This window comes from Leptopilina boulardi, unplaced genomic scaffold (assembly GCF_019393585.1).
Source record: "Leptopilina boulardi isolate dan_hultmark-lab unplaced genomic scaffold, ZJU_Lbou_2.1 LbouV2_335, whole genome shotgun sequence".
Lineage (NCBI taxonomy): Eukaryota > Metazoa > Arthropoda > Insecta > Hymenoptera > Figitidae > Leptopilina > Leptopilina boulardi.
Genome location: NW_026137902.1, coordinates 501701 through 529530, shown reverse-complemented (window position 1 = coordinate 529530; position 27830 = coordinate 501701). Strand labels below are relative to the sequence as shown.

At 29.3% G+C, this 27830-nt stretch overlaps 1 protein-coding gene across 1 annotated transcript in view; it reads left to right on the top strand.

Annotated features, from left to right (window-relative positions):
* Positions 1–27830, top strand: part of LOC127285560 (uncharacterized) — a 153092-nt gene that overhangs the window by 54406 nt on the left and 70856 nt on the right. The window contains exon 2 of the mRNA XM_051311652.1: positions 1894–2076. Coding sequence (XP_051167609.1) covers positions 1916–2076 — 161 coding nt within the window. The 5' untranslated portion in view covers positions 1894–1915. The remainder of the gene's footprint in view (positions 1–1893; positions 2077–27830) is intronic.

Sequence of the window (27830 nt, the reverse complement as noted above, 5' to 3'; positions counted from 1 at the left end):
CAACCGTTCCAACTCAAAATTATATAAGAAATAAACATTTTAAACAAATTATAAATTTAAAGTCAAGATTAGGCAAGTAGAAGAAACGAAAAGTGAATAATCACTTTAACTCAAACCATACAATCTACAAAGTCAAGCCATGGTGAAAGACTTGAGGGGTTTCTGATAACTCGTAGTACCACCTCATTATCTGGATCCTTAAGTGGTAACAAAAGCAAATCGTAAGTCTTTTGAAGATACATATATCTCAGATTCATTGCAATAGGCGATCAATTTGTTAATGTGTAAGATTCAATTGATTATGAATCCCTGCCCTCCAATTAATTAGTTAATTTAGGAAATAAATAATTTACTTAAATTATTTGTTTAGCAAATTTTCAGAGAGGTAAATGACTTTTTTATTCATTTTCCATTTGACTTTGATCATTTTAATGTGTTGTAAAATATATAACATATTAAATAAATCTAAGTCTAAGGGAAATACTTGCAAAATTAATTTACTTATGGCAGATTAACTAATTTAGGGAATAGAGAACTTGACCTTGATAGTCGATAGGAATTGACAGGTTTCTTTTATTTCTGTAAAATTTTATTTTATAGAAATAAGACTGCGAGATAATTTTGAATTTTGATTGAGGAAAAGAAAATTCGTTAAAAGAAGTCAGATAAAAGGTGAAAAATTTAAGTTAATTAATAAAATTATTTCATTTAATTTCATTCAGAACGAACTCACAATTAATTATTCAAACTTAAATAATAAATAATTATAGTATATGATTGATTGTATATTTTATTTTTCTATTAATAATAAATATTTATTTTTTTTGTAAAGTAAAAATATTCAACTTCGAAACGATATATGACATTCATTCATATATAAAAATAGAACTGAATAAGAAAATAAACAACTGATCTACCGAATAATTATGGGAAAGACTTCTCTAATTTGGTAAACAAGCAACAAGTTTTCTAAAACAAAATAAATATTTTCTTTTAAATATACCTATAGAAATGATAAATTTAAGAATTGATCTAATTTAAATAATTCTATTATATTATTACAATGATATCTGTTGATATAACTGGCACGTGTCCATTGTATCAAATAATTAAATTTAAAAATACAATCTCCCTTTAAATTTAGACAATAGCCATTCTTTCTTTTGTATAACTTACGTAATGTGGGTGATCATCATCTAAACATTTATGTTTACGGTCATTCAACCACATTTTTGAACTTATTAATTTCTCAGAACCGAAGCAAATTAAGGCCTAGATTGATAAGAAGGTAAACATAAACACGTATAATAGTATATATCCCCGGTGTGAGAGTTAATAATGCTTCAGCGCCAATGTTCCCGCAGCTTTCTGTTCAAAACTGACAGTATAAAAAATTCATTATCAGTATAGTTTTATCCAACAGTGACATGACCCACTAGCTTGAATTCTTCAATAAATAAATTTTTTATAACTGTGCTTTTCGCGCGCGCTATATAAGTACCTGCCGCAGAGACAAGTAAGACGAGGTAAGCAATTGCGCAGTGGTTATGAGTTTAGACTCTTATGCTGGATGTGCGGGATTCGATTCTTCTTTTGGGTAAATTTTTTGTTCATTATTGTTTTCTTTTAATGTTTTTTGATATTAAAAATTAAAAATTATTGTTTTCTTTTAATGTATATGACAGTTTGAAAATAAAAAAAAATTTTAAAAAACAATAATGAAAAAAAATTAACTAAAGAAGAATCAAACCCTGTACCTCCAGCATAAAACCCGAGAGCCAAGACCACTTGGTTTTGCCAATGTAGGATCAAACTATACTAGTATTAAACTTTCTAAGCTATAAGTTTTGTCCATCAATTACTTTAAAACATTTATGTTCTTTCTCTTTATAGGTATCGAAAGTATAAAAAGGAAATGAGTAAAATGTACCTTCTGAATTTATCAATATGTGGTCGAAAAAATATTATCTTGTGTATTTTAATTGCCTGTATCACTTATTGCCAGGCGCATATTAATTCTGAAGGAAGAAAAATAAGTATAATCAATTTTGATCCTGAGCACCGAAATTTACCACAGTAAGTTTGTTATATGTGTTGTGAAATAGAAAAACAGAACACAGAATTTATTTCTTTTTTGTAGTTGATCAACTTTACTAACAGAATTCGTACTAGTGATTAGTTTTCCAATTCAGTGTGGAAATTGTCAGTTTTTCCTCAATTTAACAACTTAAACTGATGTTTACCGCATTAATTATGTTTTAAACATTTTTTCTCTTCATGTAATATTCAAGCGTACAAAATTGTGCGTCAAACGTGCCCAATTTGAATAGTTTTCTTCAAAAACTGTCTGATTTATTGCAGTTTTTTTATTTGCAAGAGCAGTAGCAATTTAAGTATTTGTCAAATTTCCTTAATTTTTTATTCTTAACTGTTTCATGTAAAGTGCTTCTGAAGTTTTGACCATTTTTTTGTATCTTAGTCTTTATAAGAATAAGTTTTTCTGTAAATATTAATTTTATTTTTCATATAAGAAAAACGTAGCTAGCCTCAAAAATAAAATTGCAATATATTTTACAAATATACTTTTTGTCAAGAATGTTTTTATTGCTAACTAAAATTCAACTTAACTTCTTAATATTAATTACTAAATTAAAAAAATATCAAAAAATTCAAATTATTTTAACATTAAAAGTGTTTATTCAGCTTTTTTATTTTCATCTCCAAATCGTCCTCGTGACATTTGAGTGTCCAGCTGTAACGATAGGCGTATTGTAAGTATACTCGCCCGTCGGAGACAGAAAAAGTAGACGGCAGTGTCGCCAGATGCGTTAAAGAAAATTATGGACTCGACCTATCAAACTTATGGTACATTATGGTACACAGCGCGAAATTCAAATTTAAACTGAGATAAATTTTATTAATACGGTTACTCAAGAATAATTTCTTTATTTTTATACATTTTTAAATAAATATTACTAATAAACTAACAATATTATGCCCTTGTTAATTAAAATTTTTAAAGAAAAAAAATTCAGTTCCGTAGATTTTCAAATTTTTAAAATAAATATTAATAATAAATTAACAGTATTATGCTCTTGTTAATTGATAGTTCTTAACGTTAAATATTTATTGGCAAAATTTTTAAAATTAGTTCAACTTGAGTAAAAAGGAACTCTTAATCTAATATAAAATCTTAAAATTGAACAAATTAAAAATTCTATTTTGAATCAAACGTAATATCACATGTTTCCTCATTTTCAAACTAACAACCATTAAATGCCTTATTTTCATTCAAATTTCTTGATGTGTTACTCTAACAGAGCGTTCCTATTGGTTTCACGCTCTTTACCTTTATATTTACGCTGTCATGTGATGGGGTCTTTATATTTTTTGCACAGTGAGGGTACGGTCACACTATATGATGCATGCATGCAGAAATATTTGGCTGGTAACAGTTCAAAGAAATCTCTAGTAATTTTCCAAAAATTTCGGTTGTAACTAGAAAGTTACTAAACATTCACTAGATTTCGTTGAAGTGTGACTTGCTAAATGTTTCTGCATGCATGCACGATGCATGCATGAAATAATGTGACCGTACCTTGACGATCATCCACGGGTAATTTATAAAAAAACGTTCGATTTTTTTGAAAATAATGACTGACTCAAAATTATGGTACGTGACAAACTATGGATGGTACATGGTACAAAAGGTCAAATTAAGGAACGATTACATAATTCTGGTACGGTCTCGCAACCCTGCACCCCAAAAACTCCCGAATAATGAATTTCAGACAAATTGAATCGATTTTTTTAGAGTAGACAAATATCTCCTATTATAATAAAATGTTTAATTTGTCGTCCTCATGACGTCACTTGGACAAGAATTTTTGTTTTTTTCACATCGTTTTTCAGTGATTTATGTACAGATATGATTCAAAATTAAAATTTACACATAGATTAATCATATGAATTAGAAAAACATCATATTTTAATTTCAAATCTCATAAAAAAATATTCGTTTTTGCTTCCTCATGAAGAAGCTTTGCTTTCATGACGATTTTCAATTTTTCAAAAGAATGGTTACAAGGAGTCATTCTTATCTAGAATTAATATATTTGAAGTGCTGAGTAAATGTCCAGATGTGTGTGTGTATGTCACAAAATATTGTGTACAAACTATCTCAGAAACGTTTTAACGAATTGTCCTGAAATTTTGTATGCTTATTGCAGTCATGAATACCTCAAATCTGACACACGGAATTCCAAATATATTTACATTTTTTTCAAAAAATTCATTTCATTGTAAATTTAATTTTGGTTGGGAAAAAAACTGTTTTCTTGCGATTAACCTTATAAAGTTCTTATTTTAATGAAATCTATATATTAAATCATTTTTCTTCCTCTCCTGCCGAGAAAGCTTTGTATTCGTGACGATTTTTCATTTTTTAAAAATGGGTTATGTGGGCTTATTTTTACCTAGAATAAATATATTTGAAGTTTTAAACAAAAGTCCAGATGTGTGTGTGTGTATGTCACAAAATCTTGTGTACAAATTATCTCCAACACTCTTTGATGGATCTTCCTGAAAATTTGTAGGCTTATTGCAGTCATCAATATTTAAAATCCAACACAAGAATTTTCAAAGAATTCTTTATACAGTAAATTTAATTTTTTTGTCCAAAATAGTACATTTCGTAACAAGTGTGAACTGATAGCGTTTTTTAAACGAGTTCCAGAAACTGGCGCGAGTTTCAAAATGCAGTTCACACAAGTTACGTCAGGTAACTTATATTATAAATATTCAACTTTATTTGTTAAAATGAAATATAACATGTTTGTACATTTTATTAAACATTTCCACGCTTAGAATTTTATATTTATCTTTTCTTTAGCTTATTAAAGCTTTAACGTTTGGTAACATTAATTAAGGGGTCAGTCTTGATCTCAAGATTAAATTTTTTTTAACTAAACGTTGACTTTAATACTGTAAAAAAGTTAATATTAGTTATAATTAATAGTTACGTTGCTGCAATTTTGAATCACAATTTTTCCTGGTGAAGGATTGTTTACATTTAAATTAAAGCTTTCAGAATTACTAACATTAAGTTTCTCCAAGAGAACACTGGGATTTTCCGAATTTTCATTTTATCGATCAATTATGGCGTTGGAAATTCGTTTGGCGGTTATTTTTTATATTCAGTGGAATCTTCTACGTAGCTTTGTGCCACTGCTGCGGACTTCTCTCCATGACGCTGCAACTCCATTGTGGAAACTCCCGTATCTGCATAAATTGTAGCAGACGTTCTTCGGAAGGAATGCCCTGTATATTCTTCTGGATTCGACAACTTCAAAAATTGTGCAATCAATTTAGGCATTTTGCCTATTGTATTTATACCTATAACTTGCACACTGCATTTACCATTGTGGTACTGCAGGAAAAAATTGTCCCTTAGCACGTTTAAAGGTCGGAGAGCTTGGTATTGTTCAACAATTGGGACAAACTTCAGGTCGAGAAAAAATCTCCTTGGAACCTTGTTTTTAGTGTCAGGAATGATAACTTCAAAGAGCTCTCCCTGTCTCTTGAGATGATCATCTTTAATCGAATAAATTTCGTGCTTTCGGCAAAAACCACTCACTCCAAAGATAAGAACAACCTGTAAATCAAATAGATTATTGATTATAGATTGTTTGCAATTTATTAATTATATTTATTTATTACATTTATTGTTTATATTATTCATTTATTAGGTCCTCTTCAAGAGATTCTAAGTATTATCCCATTTTTCGTTTGTTAATTAGCAACAGCATAAACAAAGATAAGATGCGCCAAATGAAATTTATTTGGCAATGAAGGTAAGAATTAATTACTTTAAAATTAATTACTTTAAAAAAAAAATAAAAATTATTAATAAATATGTAAAATAAATAATAAAAAGCAATAAAATAAATATAATTAATAAATAATAAAAAAAATCGATAATAAATAGCAATTTACATAAAAAATAAATAAGAAAAGAATATGATATAGAAAATTGTAATATATAAATAAATTAATATAAAGGTACCGTAAAATGAGGTAAAGTCGGCGTTTGAGGGTAAAGTCGGCCGGCGCTTTAAATCATTTTAAAGTTTAACTATTACTTTTTTCCAAAAGAAATCCGAGTTTTATTAAAAATGTAGTTAGAATTAATGTAAATTAATAAATGAAATACAATATTTAAGTAAGTGTTTAAAGCGCCGGCCGACTTTACCCGCAAACGCCGACTTTACCTCATTTTACGGTACCTTTATATTAATTTATTTATATATTACAATTTTCTATATCATATTCTTTTCTTATTTATTTTTTATGTAAATTGCTATTTATTATCGATTTTTTTTATTATTTATTAATTATATTTATTTTATTGCTTTTTATTATTTATTTTACATATTTATTAATAATTTTTATTTATTTTTTTAAAGTAATTAATTTTAAAGTAATTAATTCTTACCTTCATTGCCAAATAAATTTCATTTGGCGCAGTTTCAAGAAATGCATTTACTCCTGCAGTAGAAAACACTTTCGATTTCTTGGATTTGTATCCTCGTGAGTTTTGTCCAAGTAGCGCAGCTAATTCTTTATAACTATCAATCGAAATCTTTTCATGAATTTGAATCGTACTTTTTAATTTAGAATATTTAGACCAAATAGTGGATGGTTTGTAAGTTTTAAATAGGTCTTTGAAATAAACCTTCAAACAGTTTGCGAACGTGATTGCGTTGTTAGCCTCTTGCCATTGAACGAACTTTTTGTACGCATCTTCGTATGCATCTTTTCACTGCTTCGGTAGCAAATCGCTGTTAATTTCCTCTGCTTTTTTCCGAATCTCCGGCGGCGTGCAACGATCATCGTCGCTACTTTCCAATATCCGAGATAACGAAAAATTAATTTTAGTTCAACTAAGTTAGTTTAAAGGTTAGGTTTCATAATTGATGGTTAAGTAAGCAATATGTTGATCAATTTTAACGTAGGAAACGTAATTTAAATAAAAAAGACTTAATTTACAGTGCACATAGTATCCAAAATATAAGATTGTTATAATTAAATATAAAAATATACTTACTATCTAAAATATACTCGGACTATATGACAAAAACGTGTTTCTCGCGTTAACAGTGGTGAAGTAGGTTACGTATCCAAGGTGCGTTTAACTCAGGTCTGGTTCAACTACTATTCACTTTAAAAACATTGACTCTGTTCCGTCGGTAAAACAGTGATTCCAAAAAGTTAAAAATAGTGGGGAACATGCACTGTTACGCCAATATTTATTTGGCAACCTAAATAAAATTAAAACATTAAATTTTTAATAATAAAATTATTAATTAAATATGTCAGAATTATTTTATTTTAAAATTATTTTTCTTTATTATTAGATTTGCTTCAAGTTAGATTGTAGCAACTCTAATATCATATTACCGTCAGGAATTTCGGGACGCCAGCGAAACAATGTAAAGAAATAACGCGACTTTATTAGGCAACTCGCATCTTGGAAAATAATAATTTTATTCCTTTTTAAAAAAATTTAATTTATATGAAGCAAGCTCTTGAAGCCAACACGAATTTTAAGAATATATCAATTAATGAGGGGTAATAATTTTATAATCTTCATTGATTGATTGTTCTTTTATTTTCAATAAAAATTCTTGTAACTTCGTCAATAACGTTGTTGCAAGACCCGCGTCTATTGTAGTACACTAATAACCTTGCAGCGACGTTGCAGACGAAACTCGTGAATAACTAGTGAACCGCAATTTTGCGAAGGTTGCAGAATGAAGATTCATGACTCTGTCATCCTTAAGAAGCAAATGGACCTTGTCGCAATGTTACCAACTTGTAAGTTCCGTAGTTAGCGAACCGCAATTTTGCGAAAGTTGCGGCTTCGATAATAAACATTGCCACAACCTCCTGAAGCTAATAAATCGTGCTAAAATCTTATTAAATGGTAAACAGTCGAAATATCGTCCGAAAACCTTTTAGCAACATTGCGAGTCGCTATTGAATAGATACATACACTTAATAATCAGGTGTTACGCAACAAGTGCGAATTTCGTTTCAAAATCATTACTTCTTTATTCATGAAAATGTATTATTATATTATCCTAAATATATCGCAAAGTATTTATATTATTGTTGCAAAAGAATTGTTAAATTTTAAATTATTAAAAATTAAATTTAAAATAGAAATTAAAATAATAAGATTGGAAATTAAAATAATATTTCTGCAGCCATGGGTGGGAGTCCTCACTGAACGCGTTGAGTGAAGGCTCCCCGCGCGTCCCTCGACATTGCGCGAGAGAGAAAGAAGATTGTATGTAAAGTCGGTTCTCCAATGGGCACGTTTGTACGTGTACGCTTGACGTTACGCGCCGCGCCGAGTTCGTGCTGACGTCATGAACGAGGATGAAAACTATGGTTGCCAACTGCTTCAAATTGTAGCAGAAATATGTGTCAATGGATGTTGTATTAAGTTTTGTGTTGAGAAAGTGAGGTTATTGTGAATTTTCTACTATAGGGGAGGATGGGGCAAGGATAGTTAAGGGGCAAAGATAGTTAGTGGCTCTAATACAGAAACGGCTCGTCAAAAAAACGGGTCATTTATCATGTACACTCGTCTTAACACCAAAAGATAACAGTAAAAAATTTGAGCTTGCGGGGACACTATTTGTAGAAGCTACGTGCCCATTTGTGTTAAATCTCAGTTTTGCTAAAATATTTTCACCTTATTTTTATTATTCAATCTTATTTTTCCGGATATAATTTATTAAATATATTTGGTTGCGTAAATGTTTTCTGGTGTAAAATTTTGTGCTGAAAACGAATATCATATTCGTTTTTTAAAAAAAAATTTTTTTTGTACTAAAAATTTGTGATAATTCGAAAAAAGCGCTCACGGGGCAAAACTAGTTAGTGCCTTGTTGTAATACTTATGACAAGGTAATGTCTGGCTAACACAATTTTTTAATTGCAAACGAAATGCTAATTGCTTTTTATGGATCGCGATTTAATAATTTTTTTGTTTTTCAAAAAATTCACAAAAAACATGTTTTTTTTATAAAAATGATCATCCTTAACTGCTAAGTTGTATTAAACATGATTCGATTTAATTAGAACAATAATTTTTATTGTTAAGTCTTGACAAATATAATTCGATACCTTGAAACAATGGAAAATCAAATTTCATGATTTTTTGTATCATTCTTAGTAAAAACAAATTTTCAACTATCTTTGCCCCACTAGTGGGGCAAGGATAGTTAAAAATTTTTTTTTACTTTTCCAATATTATCTCGAAGGCATTGCAATCTACAAGAAAACAATGTATAGCAAAATTGTAGCTAAATAAACAGGCTTTCCAACGATACTATTCTTTTTCCGATGCCAGTTTAAATTTCACGGCTAGATCCAAAAATATCTTACCTAACTATCCTTGCCCCATCCTCCCCTACATTATGAACATTTCAGAAAACTTGAACAAATATTTATGTCAGAGCCATTCCATTATATTTCGACTAAAGTCGTTGCCGACTAATTTTAAAAAGATATATTTTGCCAGAATGATTTTAAAGGTACAAGGATCACTGAACAAAAAGAATTTTTTAAATATTTTTAATATTTACTTTAAAATAAGCATCTAAAGTATATGAGGTCCTTACAACTATCACTTTTGCATCTATTAGAAAATATAAGAGTAAACATATAATTTACTATGAAAAAGTAAAAAAAAATTATTGCAATTTATTAAGAATGATTTAATTTATTATTATAAATTGATAGAAACAATAATTGATAAGAAATGTTAAATGAGAAATGATTTTTAAGTTCACCTGTCAAATAATCTAAATTTGTAAATCTCATCTATTAAATATTAGAAAGAGAAGTCATTAAGAAGAAGACTTCTTCATTAAGAAGAAACTGAAAAATTCCAAAATTTGAACATCTAATTCATCACTAAATACACACACTGGAAAAAAATTCGCTTTGGTCCCGAAGCTACTTTTCAAGATAAGTAACTTTAAACTTTTCACCATTATTATCAGGTTAAAACCATGTGAATTTTATAAAACTAAAGTTGGTTCAAAATGATTAACCATAAGAAGACCTAACTTCGTCCTTAAAAAATTACATATATGTTAACCTGTTAAAAATAGTGAAAAGTTTAAATGATATTATTTTGAAAAGTAGCTTCTGGACCACAGAGAATTTTTTTCAGTATGTGTATTTAGTGATCAATTAGATACTGCCCAAGTTTTGTAATTTTTCAGTTTTCTCCAAGAAAGTTATTTACATTTGAAAATAGTGAAAATAAACAAAGTGCCAATTTTAATTGCTTATTCTTTCACATTTATGAAGAAAAAAGGGAAAAAAGTGTTAAGAAAAAATAAAAGTTAAACACAGGTACTTTATATTTATTAGCGTTTTTTCAAATTAATGAATTAATCTTTCTCCCATCTAATGGATGTGCAAATTCAGGTTTATGACAGATGAATTTCAAAATCATTTTTCCTTTAATATGAAAGTGCAACATATTTTGTATCTTTAATTGTTTCTATCAATATGAATTGATAATAATAATAATGAGAACATTCTTATTAAATTCCAACATTTTTTTCACATTTTCATAGTAAATTATATATTTTCTCTTACATTTGGATGCTTATTTTATGATAAAAATTAAAAATATTTAAAAAATTCTTTTTGTTCAATCATCCTAATACCTTTAGAATCATTCTGGCAAAATACTATTGCCACGCTTTTCCGTTACTAAAATTCCCTGACTTCTCCAGGTTTTCCAGGCTAAAATGTGATATTTTTCCAGACATTTTAGGAATTATTTTTCTTGAACTTAAAGGAATTATTTTTTTTAAAGAAAAAAAAACTTCATATAAAAGCGTTGAAAGTAATATTTATTTATTACTTTTCATTTGATTATCCAATAAAGAGCTTGAATTTCTGAAATAATTTGGTTCAATTTTTCTGATCCCAGGCTTCGCCCTCGATATTTGATTTAAAAAAATATATCAAAAAGTAGTTTTAAGACTGAAAAAAGTAGTAAAAAGTAGCTATCACAAAATTGAATATAGGTACTAAAAAAAACTCGTTCTAGACGATTCACAAAATTTTGATTCATTAATTCCCTAACTTTTTTCTCATCTCCATCAAAAATATTAACTTTCTCTTTTAACCTGATAAAAACTTCAATTCTAAATTTTTCTCTAATTCAATTATTTTCCAAATTTTTAGTTACAATTCTTCAAAAATTCTTCAAAACCCTCTTATAATTTAAAAAAAAATTTTTAAATTAGTCGGCAACGACCTTATTCAAAATATAATAGAATGACTCGTCATAAATTGTTTTTTATTACTATAGAGAAAAAAGTGTTTCAAAAGTTATCGTTCGGTTGAAAAGGAATAAATTTTGAAACAATTCGTGACTATTAATACTCGGTATTAAATAACAGAAAAAAATGGATTTTTTAATGATCTTAATATTTATATTTATATAAAATTGAATTAAATTTGTTTATGCTTCGAAAAAAATTGTTAGAATCAAAATTCCACGTCTGATGTTTATTATAAATATAAAGGACAATAAATAATAATAATTTCAATAAATGTTATTATGAAATTGAATTTATTTCATTATTATTTTTATGCATATTTATATTATTATCGATAAATCGACGTTTATAATAAATGTCGTATAAAATTTATTTATTAAAAAAATGAAAAGTTTTTTAAAATTGCATTATTATTTTTCACCTTGTTCCTTTTTCAATTTATTTTCAATAATTTTTTCTATTTTGAAGAAGCATTTTCTTTGATTTTCAATCGGAATTCTGTCCCAAATTCGCTTCATTTCTACAAGATAATCAGTTGATCGACAGTCAATCGTCCTCTCTGCTACTGATGAGCTGTTGTCGGCTAAAATTTATTAATCGTTAATGTCTTTTCTTTTACAGTGCATTTTAAATTTATTAGAATAAAACAAATGATATTCAATTGTTAATAATAAAAATTAGAAAAGTTTTTGTATATCAAAACTAGACCATTTCATTATAAATATTAGCAATATAGTAACAAAAAAATTTTGTAAAACCTTGCATTAGATTGGCAACGATGTCATCTTCTGATGTCTCATCTTCTTCATCAGTAGTAATTTCATGACACTCATCAGTATCTCCATACCACATATTGTCATCCACTCTTTCTTGATTTTCTTTGAATTTTTTAAAATTACTCCTTGTTCTATTTTAAATAAAATGTTACAAGTTATTTATATACAATAAATGCTGAACTATACTAAACATAACCTATAAGTGATTTGCTTTCAACTTATTTTTCTTAAGACCGTGTACCAAATATTGAAAACAAGTTGTAATGTCATTACAATACATAGAAAAAAATTTATTTAAAACATTTTTAATAATTTTATAATTTTAATACATTTTTAATACAAAAAAATTCGTATTACTTAACATGATCTACGTAGATTTGGATGAAATTCATAGAATCGTAGTATATCCAGTCGCTCGTTTTTTCAGCTGCAGCTGACCCTGATTGTTCATATGTAACAATGTTTTTCCTTTCATTCGCGTACGCTTGTTTCAAATTTTTCCAAATTTTTTTGGCTTTAATATCTGTGTAAAAAAATGTTATGAATTGAATTATTTAAAAATTCCAATTTAATACCAACAACAACTATTACATGCATGTTACTTGTGTTTACTGGGAAGAAACCAAAATAAATGCATTGACATTTTTTTTATTTTATGACAATATTTCCGATGTCGTTATTTATATTAATTTCAAAAAGAATTGTTGTATAATATACCACTGTAAAACAGTCTACTGCTATTTAGTTAGTAGGGGAGGATGGGGCAAGGATAGTTAGGTAAGACCTTTTCAAATCTAGCGGCCAAACCTAAATATATATCAGCAATCGAATAGTATCTTCAGAAAACCTGGTTATTTGGCTATAATTTTGCTATACATTATTTTGCTGTAGAGTGCAAAACCTACGAGATACGAATGAAAAAGTAAAAAAAAAATTTCAACTATCCTTGCCCCGGTACCGGGGCAAGGATAGTTAAAAGAATCCAAATGCTAAAATTGTCATAGAAAATCAGTAAATTTTCGGTTTCTTTATTTTATTGGATTTAGACTATTCAATATTGATATATCAAGTATTAACAACATGTTTTGAACATTTTCTAAATATCAATTATTGCATTAAAATTCGTCTGAACTAAAATCTGAGGTTTAACCAATTTTCTTCAGATGATCACCAATTTCTTGGTCAATAAGCTTCTTTTTTCGTATATAATTACATACCATTATGTATATCAACATATAAAGAAAAATTAAACATTTTTTTATAATTTGCAGTCGCATTAGCAGGATTTTATCGAGCCGTAATAGCCCTAACTATCCTTGCCCCATGAGCCCATATTTCAGTTTTTTCTAAATTTTAAGGAACGACGTTAATTAATTTGAAAATAAATACGATATTCGTGTTCAGCAGGAAATTTCACTCCGGAAAACACTTACGAAAGTAAATATTCGGAAGCCCTAATATAGAAAACAGTATGATAAACACTACGTTGACATTTTAGCAAAACAGACTTTTTACAAAAATAAACTCCTGACTTCGCAAATGGTGGCAGATTGACTTCCAATTTTTACTATCATCTATTGGTGTTAAGACGCAAATATACCATGAATGACGCGAATTTTGAGCAAGCCGTCTAAACATAACAGCAACTAACTATCCTTACCGCTTAACTATCCTTGCCCCATCCTCCCCTACTATGAATTTGTTTTGTTATTTTAATACGTATTAAACTTAAAATAGGGTAGATGCACCAGTTTTGGCCGCTTTAAGGATTTTCATACTTTTTATGAAAAATTTTTTTATGTTAATTATAAAAAATGACTTACTTCTAGCTCTTAATAGATCCATTGCTATTCTTAGTTTATGAATTTCTTGAATTTTAAGTTTTTAAAAAATAGTAATTATTTAGTAAATTAATATATACGTATGCTATGAAAATAACAGAAGAGTAGTAAAATTAAAAAAAATGTGAGGTTGGCCAAAACAGGTTCCATGGCCAAAACCGGTGCATCAACCCTGATGTGTCTAAAAAATACTTTTTCAAAAAATATTTTTGTTACACACTTTTTATAAAGTTAAAGAAATTTTTTAGTACAATAGACCCCTGAAGAAAACATACCATGTATTTCCATTTCTGTTATAGTGCTCACTCTCTCTGCAATCTCGATCCAGGCATTCTTTTTTTCCACATTATTTTTAAAACTGTCTGATGATTTATCGTATATACATTTATACTCCGAAACTAGTTGAATAATTATTTCGTTCTCGTCAATTTCATTCACTGTTTTTATAAATGTATCAAATTAAGTAAATGACTGATGAAGAAAGTGTATGATTTAAAAACCCAAGTATGAAACACTTGATTACTAGAAAGGAGCCAACACATTGATTTATTTTTACTCTCTCCTGCCCTCTAGTTACTGGTTTCTTAAGACTTTAAGGTACTTTCACAGTTATGCAAGTAGGTTATATATATGAGATTGTATCCTTTTCGAAAATATGGAAGCCCTTGCAGGTTTTGCTTATTCTCTACTCAGTGTTGCCACAGTTAGTACAATTGTACTACTTGATCTAGTACTTTTTAGTTGCATCTAGTGATCTAGATTTGAGGACGGAAACAATGAGATAGAAAATGACATATTTTTTCTGTCATGTTTATTAAGTATTTTTTTACCTTATAATTTCATAGAAACTATAGAAAAGAATCATATGATCATTAAATAACACTTAATGAATGTTAATGGAGAATTTTTAATCATTTTTATTATTTTTAATTTGAATTTATCGCTAAAAATTTGAATCCAGTACAAAACCGCCATGCTGAAACAGTAACACTGTCTCTGCTTTGAGGTTATGTGCATACATTATGCGTGTTTTACACTTGTGTTTCTGTTTTGGAAACTTTCAAGTTGATTTTTTTCAATTATATTGATATTGTCAACGCAAAAATGAATTTGAATCAAGAAGAAAAAGAAGATAACGTTGTAGTATTTTTTATTGGTGTTGTGCAACAATTAGAGTGAATTTATAATCCACATAAAAAAGTGACTAATGTGCAGAAGAGAGAAAAAAATGGGATGAATTACGCGCACTATTACAAGATAATAACATTCAATTAGACATGGGTATGTGTACATATTCTTTCTAACATTTTTAAAATTAATATTTACAATTGAGGGTCTAGATCAAAGAACCGGTTATAATTTTTTGAGACTCAAAATTCTCGACCTCTGAATAAAAAAATAGTTTGGAATTTCAATTTCTTTATTAAAAAATTGTGATTTACAACTTTTTAATTTTCGAATATCAGGGCAATGATTTTCAGCTCAAAAAAATTATAACCGGTTCTTTGATCTGGACCCTCAATTGAAAATTAAATTAGACATTTTCTATTTTATAATTGAGAGTTATTATTTCTTCGCTGCAAATAATGCATTCTTTTGAACAGATGCTAAAGAGAAATGGTTTCAACTGCGCGACAGATATGTGAGAAGACATAAGAAGAATAATCAAAACTGGTCATATTACAGACATATGAAATTTCTAGATCCATTCATTTGTCACAAAAAGTAATTTATTTAATACATTTTTATTATTAATCAATTATTAATTATATTTGATTTCTTGTCAAATGAACGAATATATATACAAATTTATTAATTTTAGAACTCCGTGTCCTAAGAATGTTGGACAGAATTGTTTTTCACAACAGCAAGTGGATATTGCTATGCCTTCTACTGAAATGGAATTGGAGATGCAACATTCTGGTTAGTTGATAAAATTTCCTCATATATTACATGTATTAACACTAAATAGTAACAAATTAATAATGATCCAAAAGTTCTAAGCGCTCAAATGAACGAAATATTTTTTTCAATCTATAAGTGATTAAAAATTATTATAGAATTGTAAAGTAAAATAGTAAATAAAACAATTATTAAATTGATGATTTCTTTTTAGATATTGAAAACAATATTTTATAATAAATTCGTATTTATATTATTTTATAATAATTCGAATTTGAAGAAGTTGTACAAATAATTTCGTTCATTTGAACGTTAAAAACTTTTGGCTCATAACTAATAAAAATTAACAATATCCGCTTTAATAATTGAAGTAAATGGTATTCTCAAACTGTATAACTCATACATTTCTACTAGTGTCAATATTTACACTGAAGAAGGAATTCTATCTAGCCTATAGTACGTTTATTAAAATGCTGCAGAATGCATGTTATTAATAATCAAATTATGTTATTCACCTATCATATCACAGGTAGATTTATTTTATATTATTATAGTTGATTTTATAAAGTAATTTTGAAAGAAATATGGAATTTTTAATGTAATAGAAATGCATTGAATTGTACTGCAAATCATCACCAAATAAATGGTCTACATGCATTGGCAATATTTGAAGGCGCGTGCTATAAAGTATATAATATTTTCTTAGTGTATTGGAAGTTTTACACTGATTTTAAAAGACATATAGTTTATAAGTTGCATATACACAGGGATACATTACTGTCGAAAACTGTTGAAATGACATTAAAGGAAAACCATAAATACACCCGTCTTTAAAAAAAATATATTTTATGCAAATTTTTTTTTAATCTACAAAAATTGTCTAAAATTTAAAAAATTTACATTTGATTATTATTTTATTAATATTAAGTTATCATGATAATTAGGTATGAATATTAAAAATTTCCTACAAATTGTCTAGACTATTTCAAGAATTGAGTATATTGTACGAAAGAAGAAAAATTACAGGAATTGTTTTCGTTATCATAAGAAAGTAATTAATCAAGTTTTACGCAACAGTTTATAAGCTTTCCAATTAATTAAATTTTCATTTTCTACATATACTTTATTTTATCACTGATCTTGTATTGTTTAAACCTAGGTGGAATGTTTTGACGTTTAATTCAAAGTGTCCTTGCAATAATTTTTTGTGTTGTATAGTCCATACTGTATATTATTCCTTATGTACTAAAATATATGGTTAAATTCAATAGGTAGTTTTTCAAGCAGGTCAACGTTTCATCAACAGAAATTATTCCAGTTGCATCTATAACTACAGGATCACAGAATTCATATGAATTGTTTGATATTGGGATCTGACATGGGGGCGGGGCCTAAAGCAATATGGCGTAAATTGGGTAACACTTTTAGTGAATTTACATGGGAATAACATGGGATGCAGAAAATGTTCATTTCTATGGACAGTATTTGCACATGGGCAGGTACAAATCCTGCTCAACGAAAATTTATTGAAGGTGAACGCGTTTTGCAAGCCGGGCACATTATAAAGTGTGGTGTAAATCGTGTAATTTTGGTTTTGGTTTCGGAAATTTATGGAAAATTACGCTTAAATTTTTCGCTACAGTACTGCCACAGCCTCTCACAGAACACTTAATTCTGCAGGAAGATTCCTCACGCGGTAAAAATGTAGCTTCATTCATAATGATAAAATAATTAACAATGACAGCGGAACTACAATTGCAAGTGACACAAACAGTTATCCAAAACTAGTTACATTTTTCAACACCAGATGGCATGTGTACGAATGTCAGATCCCAATAGAGGCGGATGAAATGATTATTGAAGATGCTGAGTTTAAAAAACTTTCTACCACATCGAAATCTACACCATCTATGCCTTTAACATTATCTTCATCGCTATCTCAGACTTCTTTTTCACCGAGTGTTTCTACTTTCTCCGGCACTGGCGGTTTAAGGACACCGTCCTGTTTATCAACAGTTTCAACAACTGCAATTACAACTATTTCATCTTCAGCGTCTCAGATGTTCAATGTATCTACAGTTTCTGCTACTTCTTTAACTGGTGCTTCAAAATCATCACTAACAAATTCATTAACAATAGCAACAACGTCTCCACCTTTTGTGAGTTTTTCTCCACCAACTTCTTCGATTTTTACTCCGTTCAAGATTTCTACATTTTCATCTACAAGCGCTTTTAAAAGACCAAATGTATGCTTCTCATCAACTGTAGTATCTCCATCTACATCATTTTCTCAATCTTTGTGTTCACCTTCTGCTTCCAACATTGTCCAATACAGTACTCAACAAATATCATCGCCTTTGCAATTAATTACAAATCGTCCAACGCCATCAACAAGTTTGTCTTCATCTTCTAATGAATTTACCACAACTATTCCAAGGTCAAATGGAAAATCCAATACTTCTCTGCCTTCAATATCTTCGTTCGTACCGAGATCAATGCTTTCCAGTTCATCTTTAGGAGCAAAGAATAAAACCCAGTGTCCAAAACCATCGCCTTCTATTCCAGCAGTATCAAACAAAGAAACATTCACGAAGAAAATTGTCCCAACTTGGGACAAGTTTGCATTAAAAAAAAAGAAAAACGAAGATTCAATCGGTAAAGAAGTATCTGAAACAGTGAAGCATGCAAATTCAAAGTTGTCTGCAGCAACAGCTATAATAACTCAGTACATTGATTGGAAACAATCTTTAAAGAAAACAGAAGGTGAAAATGCTTCCAAACAAAAAAATATGGACTTTAGTCTTAACACCACAAACGGTTTTTTTAATATTATTAAAAGGGAATTCCTACGTCTTTCTCTCAATGATCAAAGGGAGATACTGGAAGAAATTCTTGAGACAATGGAATCATTTGAAGGAAAAAAGAGTAACCAATAAATATTTTATTCCTTGTGAAATAGTAACAACTAGATGTGATTTCATGAACACACGATTTGTTGAAATGTGAAAAATATTATGAAAGCTTATTTTTTTACTCTTTCATTTATACTTTACATTTTTATGAAAATTTAAAAATTCTTTTTTATGTTTGTCAAAATGTCATTGCATTAATTTTACTAAAAGTTATTCAAAATTATTCAAAAAATAATAAAACAAGTATTTTCATACCAGAGATAATTAATCTGTAATTATTACCATATTATATTTGTACAGAAAAATTTATATACATGTTGCAATAAATCCAAAAATTCTAATATACAAAATGTTATCGAAATATCAGTATTTGCACACATGTACACATGAAATTTTTCTACAATGTTACATTGAAGAAATTAAAAATATTTAGTTTAATTCTTATTAAAATAAGAAAATGATCGCATATTATTAAACAAGTATTTTGAATCAGTTTAATGAAATAGAAATATTCGCACTTCTTCCCATTAAAACTGTTCAATTTTAATACTTTTGGCATAAAGTTGTATCTCCAGTAATACTAAAAGTATATATGTTTTATTTAATAAATTAATACTGTTAGGGCATTAAATATTTATATATGAAAACCACCAAAATTAAATTAAAGTTATGTAAAGAATATTATTTGTAGAAGAATGGAGTTAACTGTCCATTTAAAGTGTTATGTTGTATGCCAAAGACGCTTATAATTTGTAAGATTTTTTATTTCTTTTTAATTTCAAAATGTTTAAAACTATTATCATATGTGAATAAAAAATATCGAGAATTTTAGCGTTTTTTTAAATTACCCCTATTCTTCACACAACTTGGTAGGGTTTTGACTATCTTATATAATTCTACATAAACATAACGCTAAAAATTATAACTAATATTAGATAATCCAGTTAGGATTCAGACTCAATTTGAAAATAAATATTTATATTTTTATCAATGTGATAGTACCGTGGATGTACCAGTTACCGTCCATGTCCCAGTTTGCGTCCATTTTACAAATATCTCGTATAGTAATTTAAATTATTTTTTAACAATAATTTATTCCTTTTGGCACACAATCGACTTATTAGTTTAAGTAAACAAATAAAAGAAAATAATTTTTTTATAAATGTTATTTTGAAAATTAAACTGGACGGAAACTAGGTCTTAGGTGGACGGTAACTGGGATATCCACGGTACATAATTTTTTTATCATTGAATTATAATTATATAATATTAGTTTTATGAGGTATTTCATTAATCAAAAAGTGGGAAGTCTTTTAATTCTGACCGTTAGTTTACATACTTGTTTTTGAATCAATAATTTTTTGTCTGTGTAGTTAAAAATTTCTTCAATTTAGATTAAAAGAGTTACAAATAATTATTTTACAGCCTTTTCGATTCAGTAAAAAAAATTTCACTTTGATAAAATACAATCATTTTTATATTTAAAGACATACTTTCATAAGTTTTATGTGAACGAGTATGTGATTCAAAAATCGTTTTCATTAGAGTGTCTTTAGTATCCTTTGTAAAATGGTAATCAAATAATTATATCAGCTAAAAGAAATATTAAAAAGTATAAAAAATCTTGTGTCTGAGGTCTGCACAATATACCCTACATTTTTATTCTAAGGCACCTTCCTCTGAATTAAAATATTCAGTTAGCATCTCTCTTTGTTCAAAAACATTCCACGCAACATCAATATTATCCTGTTCGTTTAAATTTATTTCGCCATTTCTCCTAATTTCTTGTACTGCATACCTTCTATTTTCTTCCTCCAGTAGTAACTCGTCTGTTAATAAAAAGTTATCCAAGCACACCAATGCTTGCACAATTGTTATTGATGCTCCCAAGTCAAAATCCAAACTGTTTTTTAGAACAGGAAATTTATTTGAAATTAAACCAAATGCATTTTCGATGCTATTCCTAGCCCTGGCTAATCTGAGCAGAAAGCATAAGTGTGTCACATACTATTGTACTGGGTAAATTATTAATTAATTGATTGAAGAAGAATAAAAAGTTTGTAAGGGTTGCTTATAGGCACCCTGCTACTACATAAAGATTGGAGTTAGAATTATAAATGAAAATAAATATTTTTACTTATTTACCTGTAATTAAAGGTTAATTGCCTGTCAGTTAATCTGCGGTTCCTGTCAAATGGCTTCATCAAGTACCTTTTCAAAGGAAATATTGCGTCTCCAATAAAAGAATATGGAATAACAATATTTGTTCCAGGTATCGGTGCATCTTGTGGCAAATCAAGTTCATTATTCTCTAGAGCGATACTAAAATCGGTATGTACAAAAGCTGACAAATCACTTACAGATCCTGAAAATACATCAGATGAACACTAAAAATAAAGGCAATTATTGCAATAACGTAATCTTAGAAAATTATATTACCATAATCACCAACGTCGATCCAAGTAAACCGATAGTGCGCATCGCATGCAGCCAAAAGCTTAAAACTATAAAATTTTTTATAATTAAAAAACATTGACCCAGAGTGAGGTGGTTTTTTTATCCTTATCTCTTTGCCATCTATGGCACCCAAACAATTGGGGAAATCCCACTTGTCAAAAAACCCGCGGGCGACAATTTCCCAGTCAAAAGCGTCCTTCATTGCCAAATATCGAGGGGATAAACAATCCCATATGACCGAACAAACTTCGTGAATTAATTTGTAGGTCGTTGAATGGCCAATTCGAAAAAAGGTTCAAAAAGTCACGGAAATAATTACAGCGAAAATATCAATATAAATGGAAAAAGTCAACTTAAAAGTTCTCAAAACAGAATCACAAGTATAAAACGCGAATAATGTAGTCACATAACCTCAAATTAAAGAATAAGCAAAACATAAAGGGGCATTCATATTTCTGCTATCTAAAGTTAAGGGTGCTATCTTTTATTTGATAACGAGTATTAATAGTCATGAATTGTTTCAAATTTTATTCCTTTTCAACTGGATTATAATTTTTGAAACACTTTTTTCTCTATTGAAAAATACTTTGTATCCGCAAATAGCTGAAATAAAGAAATTATTTTCAAAAATTTTAATGAAATTCAGTAAAACAATTCATTAAAACTCGTGATTCATTAAAACAATTCAATAATTGAAATATAATGGAATGGCTCTGACATAAATATTTGTTCAAGTTTTCTGAAATGTTCATAATGTACAGTAGAAAATTCACAATAACCTCACTTTCTCAACACAAAATTTAATACATAATTCATTAATACATTTATTTACTCTGCCAATAGCCAAAAATAATTAAATTGTCACTTGACATTTCTACACTTATTCATTTGTCATTTCCATTGACACATATTTCTGCTACAATTTGAAGCAGTTGGCAACCATAGTTTTCATCCTCGTTCATGACGTCAGCACGAACGCGGCGCGGCGCGTAACGTCAAGCGTACACGTACAAACGTGCCCATTGGAGAACCGACTTAACGGCGAAGCGTTCCCTCTCAGACACACTGTTCTCGCGGAGTACTGCGTTCTCTTTCTGTCGCATGGCTTTCTCCCTCGCTCCAACGACTAGTACGCGTCTCTCTTGCTCTTACGCTGTCGAATGCATAGTGGATGCTTGCTCTCTCGCACTCGTTAGGTATTACGACCATAATACACATTAGTATGGCTGGAGACGTCTATGCTGTACGCTATGGCACCAATACACCTATGCTTCCTTACTCACAGCCTATCCTACCTTGCCCCTCTGTATCTCTCAAGCCTATAAGCTATGCCTGCCATTGCTTTACTATAATGTGCTTTTTAGATCTATATGCAACTGATCAATTCCAGATCAATATTGAGACAATTGATCTCAAAACTGAAATTGCAACAACATTCAAAATAGTACAAAATAGAATGGAATTTCCTTCTGCTTGGAAATGTCCCTTATCCTAAATTATGTTAACCTTTACATAAGAAGGTTAATTCTAAAAATTTTAAAGACTAAATAAAATACAAAATTATTCAAAAGAATAATTGGAAATAATTTTATTTTGAAATAACTTTATTATTTCAACACTATTGCACTAAACCGATTTTATTAATTTGCAAATTCAGCAAAACTGGCATGGCAAGAAGCCCCACCTTCCCTTTCCACCTACAATTGCGAAATTCAAAATCAGCAAAATTTCCCACCAGGTGCCCTAAGCCGACCTGTAGAGGCATCACCAGCCCCTAAATTTTTGTTCAGTACGGTTTCCGCGAGCATCGAAGTTCCAACTCTGTTTGGAACCGCCCGGATTAAAAAGCCTATGCGCTCCCGTCCGGTACCAAGGACCCGAAATAATTTGTGTGCTTACACGAATAATTTCGGTCGGACGTAAAGTAAAACGCTAACTTACTCCGAAGTCCACGGAGGCCGGTTAAGAATCAATTCAAGTGAAGAGTTTTTAAATCTAATTAATTTTCGTTTTCTAAATTTTTGTCGAAAGACCAGCCGGGTGCGGAGTGCCCGCGTCTGCCCTTGCATTTGACGGCTTAACGAATTAGAGTAAGAGAGAGTGGATTTGTCTGTCCCTGTTTAAGAATTGTTCGCGCAATAAGAGAACATACGGCAAACCGCGAATGCGCCACTCGAGTGATTGTGTGAGGACGATTTTTCAAAATTCATGTTTTTGCCCGTCGAAAAGAAATTGCCGACAGTAGAATAAGGAAGGGGAACGGTAAGTACTCAGTATCGTTCCGGGGTAATTTTTGTAACTACATCCTTCTTCCCTCCCTCCTTCTTGTAAGAGAGAGTGGAATATATTTGTCAGCAGTATTTTTACTTGATAAAATAAAATTAATAATTTTTTTAATTCTTTCTTCTCTTTATTTTCTGTTCCCTGTATTCTAATAGTAACAAGTTATAAAAAGGAAGTCGTGGTATATTTTCTATCTTATCTTAAAAAATATCAGCAATTAGAACGAAACGAACCCATAAATAAAAACAAGGCCCTTCAGGCTTTGGCAGTTTGGACCTCCAAGAACCTTTGAAATTTGGGCCATCTCAAAAGCCCGATGTATTGTTCTAATTATTTTTAATAATAATTAATTCAAAACAAATAATTTCTTCGGTTCGTAACATGCACAAACAAGGCTCTTTTTTGAACTCTGACGTCACACAGTGCTCCTAGAGCACCTTTTAAAAACCATTCATAAAACCTATCTTTTCTGCTTATCGACAGAGGAAAGAATCTCACGATTTTTATGACTGAGTTATGAAAACTAATTTCTCGCATTGAAACGAATTGATTAACCTAAATAAAGTCTATATTTTACTTAAAATCTTTAAATTAAATTTTTTTTAATCTAAAAGAAACGTTTTTCGTATTTTTTAAAATAACTTTTTTCCTCATGAAAATTTGTAACAAATTTTGTCAGAGTTGTATTCCTGGCATCAAAACAAATCGATTTGATGTATATAAAGATTACATTTTATCAATATTTATAAAATTGATAGGTAATTTTATTTATAACAAAAAATTGAAATTTCGAAGTTTTTTAAAACTAATAATATATAAGTGTTTATCATTATGATGAAGCTAAATGGTCATAAAATGAACAAATTTTTAACAATAAGGTACACATACGTGTTCTTACATGTAGATTACAGGAAAAATACAGCGAGTCTGGTTGGATTTGATGGTTACGAGCTAGAAAGGAAAGAAATCGGTTTTCTTCGGAGTAATTGCAAAAAATGACCCTGTCCCCCCACTTAACTTCTACATTTTGATATATGAAGAACTGCAATTTAGTACACATACGTGTTTCTACATGTAGATTACAGGAAAAATATAGCGAGTCCGATTGGATTTGATGGTTACGAGCTAGAAAGGAAAGAAATCGGTTTTCTTCGGAGTAATTGCAAAAAATGACCCTGTCCCCCCACTTAACTTCTACATTTTGATATATGAAGAACTGCAATTTAGTACACATACGTGTTTCTACATGTAGATTACAGGAAAAATATAGCGAGTCCGATTGGATTTGATGGTTACGAGCTAGAAAGGAAAGAAATCGGTTTTTTTCGGAGTAATTACAAAAAATGACCCTGTCCCCCTACTTAACTTCTACATTTTGGTATATAAAGAACTTCAATTTAATACACATACATGTTTCTACATGTAGATTACGGTAAAAATATAGCGAGTCCGATTATATATATAAAAAAGTTGTAAATTTAGATGTTGATTACATGAAAATTTTGCTTCCTCTTTACGATCAGCAAAAAATTTTGCTTCCTCTTTACGATCAGCAAAAAAATTTGCTTCCTCGTGGAGAAGGCATTAACATTGAAATAAACATACAAAAATAATATAAGAAGAATAATATAATAATATAATATAATAAGAATAATATAAACATTTGAGTACCTATAGATTAGAGTTAAATTTAAAGAATTAATGGAAGTTAACACATCAAAAATTCACATTTTAGCTGAAATTTTCGAAAATTGAAGAAAAATAATATATAATTTATAATTATTTACAATTATATCGGTTTGTTTCAATGCAAGGAACACAATTATTTTATATTTAAACTTTAATTTAAATAAATAAAAAAATTTTCAGCTAAAATGGGAATTTTTTTTAACTTTCATTAATTTATTAAATTTACCTCAAATGTACACTTTATATATACCAATCGATTCGTTTTCATGCAAGGAATACAATTATTTCATATATAAACTTCGATTTAAAAAATCACAAAATTTTATTGCCAAAATGTGAATTTTTGATTTTTTAACTTTCATTAATTCTTTAAATTTAAATTGAAACTATACTTTATATATACTAATCGATTGTTCTTGACGTATGGAATACGATTTTATTATATATAGCCTTACATTTTTCTATTTAAAAATTTTGGAAAAAAGACGATAAAAATTTTTTTCTGGGTATTTTTTAAAATCCTTTGGTCAGATTTGAGATATTAATATGATAAATGAGCCTACCAAATTTGATCTAAATCCATTAAAACCTGTTAAAGTTATCGTCTAAAGAAAAAAGGGATCCACACACACACATATATATATATATACATCCAGACAATTGATCAGGATCTCATATAACACGTTTCTATATAGAAAAAAATTTGTTTTCGACACTTGGAAGATTTTTATAAACGAAAGGACGAAAAAGTGTTTATTATTGTCGATGTACTGAACCCTCGAATTAGTGCGAGTGCAACTTGCAATAGTCCAATTTTTTTCTGATAGTGAGATGCGGGTGGAGCTTGATAGGATGAGGTTTCTTCAGAAAGCGGGCTTTCAGGTTTGTTTTTTCCCCGCCATTAGGGACTTCACTCATGGTAGAGTCAAAGGTGGCCTCTGTATTGTTTTTAATAGTAAATATTATGAAATTGTTATTATATTATCGCAAAGTAATTTCAGTTTTGTCAAAGTAAAATATCAATTATCTTATTTCATTCTAAATTTAATTTATGAAGCCCCTGGTAGCGATTTTAATTAATTTATTGAAAATTTGTCGGCTATGTTAGACATGTAAATGTATATGTACCCAAATGTTCCCGTAGTTATAGGGGGTGACTTGTAGAGTCTCAAATCTCAATCAATTGGATCCCTCATACTTTTATTTGCATGTCCTTTTTTCTCAGAAAGATTTTCCTCAGATATTATCACTAATTCTAGTGGTAGAAATCTCGTAAATGTTTTGAAAATTAATGAATTTATTTTATTAAATGGGCGCGCGCGCTCTGATGCATCGGCTAGTTTTACTTTGGTTGGTCCTCAGGGTAATAGTGTAGTCGATTTTATTTGGTGCAATTCTTTCCCTCTCAATCGTTTCAGCGATCTCCAAGTTTTACAAATCGCAACTCTTTCCGATAATTTGCCAGTTACTCTGTCTTTTGCAGGGATACAACAATCAATTTTGAGGGAGCGTTCTATTGTTCCTAAATGGACCTGGAATGCTGAAAAATCATCTCTGTTTGCTGACTCCATGGCATGAAGGGAAGAAGTGGCGGAGATAAGCTCGGAGGTGAATGAAATAAACAAAATTCTCATAGGAACAATTAAAAATGTAGCGTCAGAATTGGGAATGCAAAAACACGAAGCTAACTACAATATGATTAAACGTAAACCATGGATCGATAAAGATTGTAAATCGGCTAAAAACGAAAAGGGAATTTGGCTAATATTGAAAAAACTAAGAAAATTTATTATATTAATGCTCGCATTAAAGATATTAAAGATTGTAAAAATTCGTCCAGTTTTTAGAAAGCCATTAATGCTATGCGTTCAAAACAACGTAGCGTTTGTTGTATTGATCTAGATACATGGTATGATTTTTTATTGAAATATTACTCTATGGCTGATCTTTCTCCGTGTACTACTGTGTCTCTTCCTTTTTTACTATCCCCATGCTCGAAGAGTGTATCACAACTGAAGAATTACTGTTTTAAATAAGTGTAAGAATGTGAATGCTCCTGGCTTAGATGGCCTTAACTATAACTTCTATAAGAATTTACCTCAAATTTGGATTTTTTATATGAAAAATTTGTCCAATAGAATTCTTACAACAGAAAAAGTTCCAATGGACTGGTGCAAACTCACCACTTTTATGCTTTTCAAGAAGGGCATCTCCGTTGATCCAAAAAACTACAGACCGATTACCTTAGTTTGTTGTGTGGCTAAAATCTTTACACAAATTTTATGCGATCGGCTTGCATGTTGGACCACGGACTTTAACCTGATTCCTGAATCTCAAAATGGGTTCAGATAGGGCAGAAGTTGTGTTGATCACATTTTTACCTTCCCTTCAATTATTTAAATTCATTTAAGTAGACCAAACACTATATGGCGTCTCCGTCGATTTTAAAGAAGCCTTTCCATCTATCAATTATAATTTATTATGGAATAAGTTACACTCGTTTGGCATGAGCTGTAAAATCATAAATATATTTTTTCGACTTCGCGAATTAGAACCAGCGAAGGGTCTACCCAAGAAGTTCGTGTTACACAG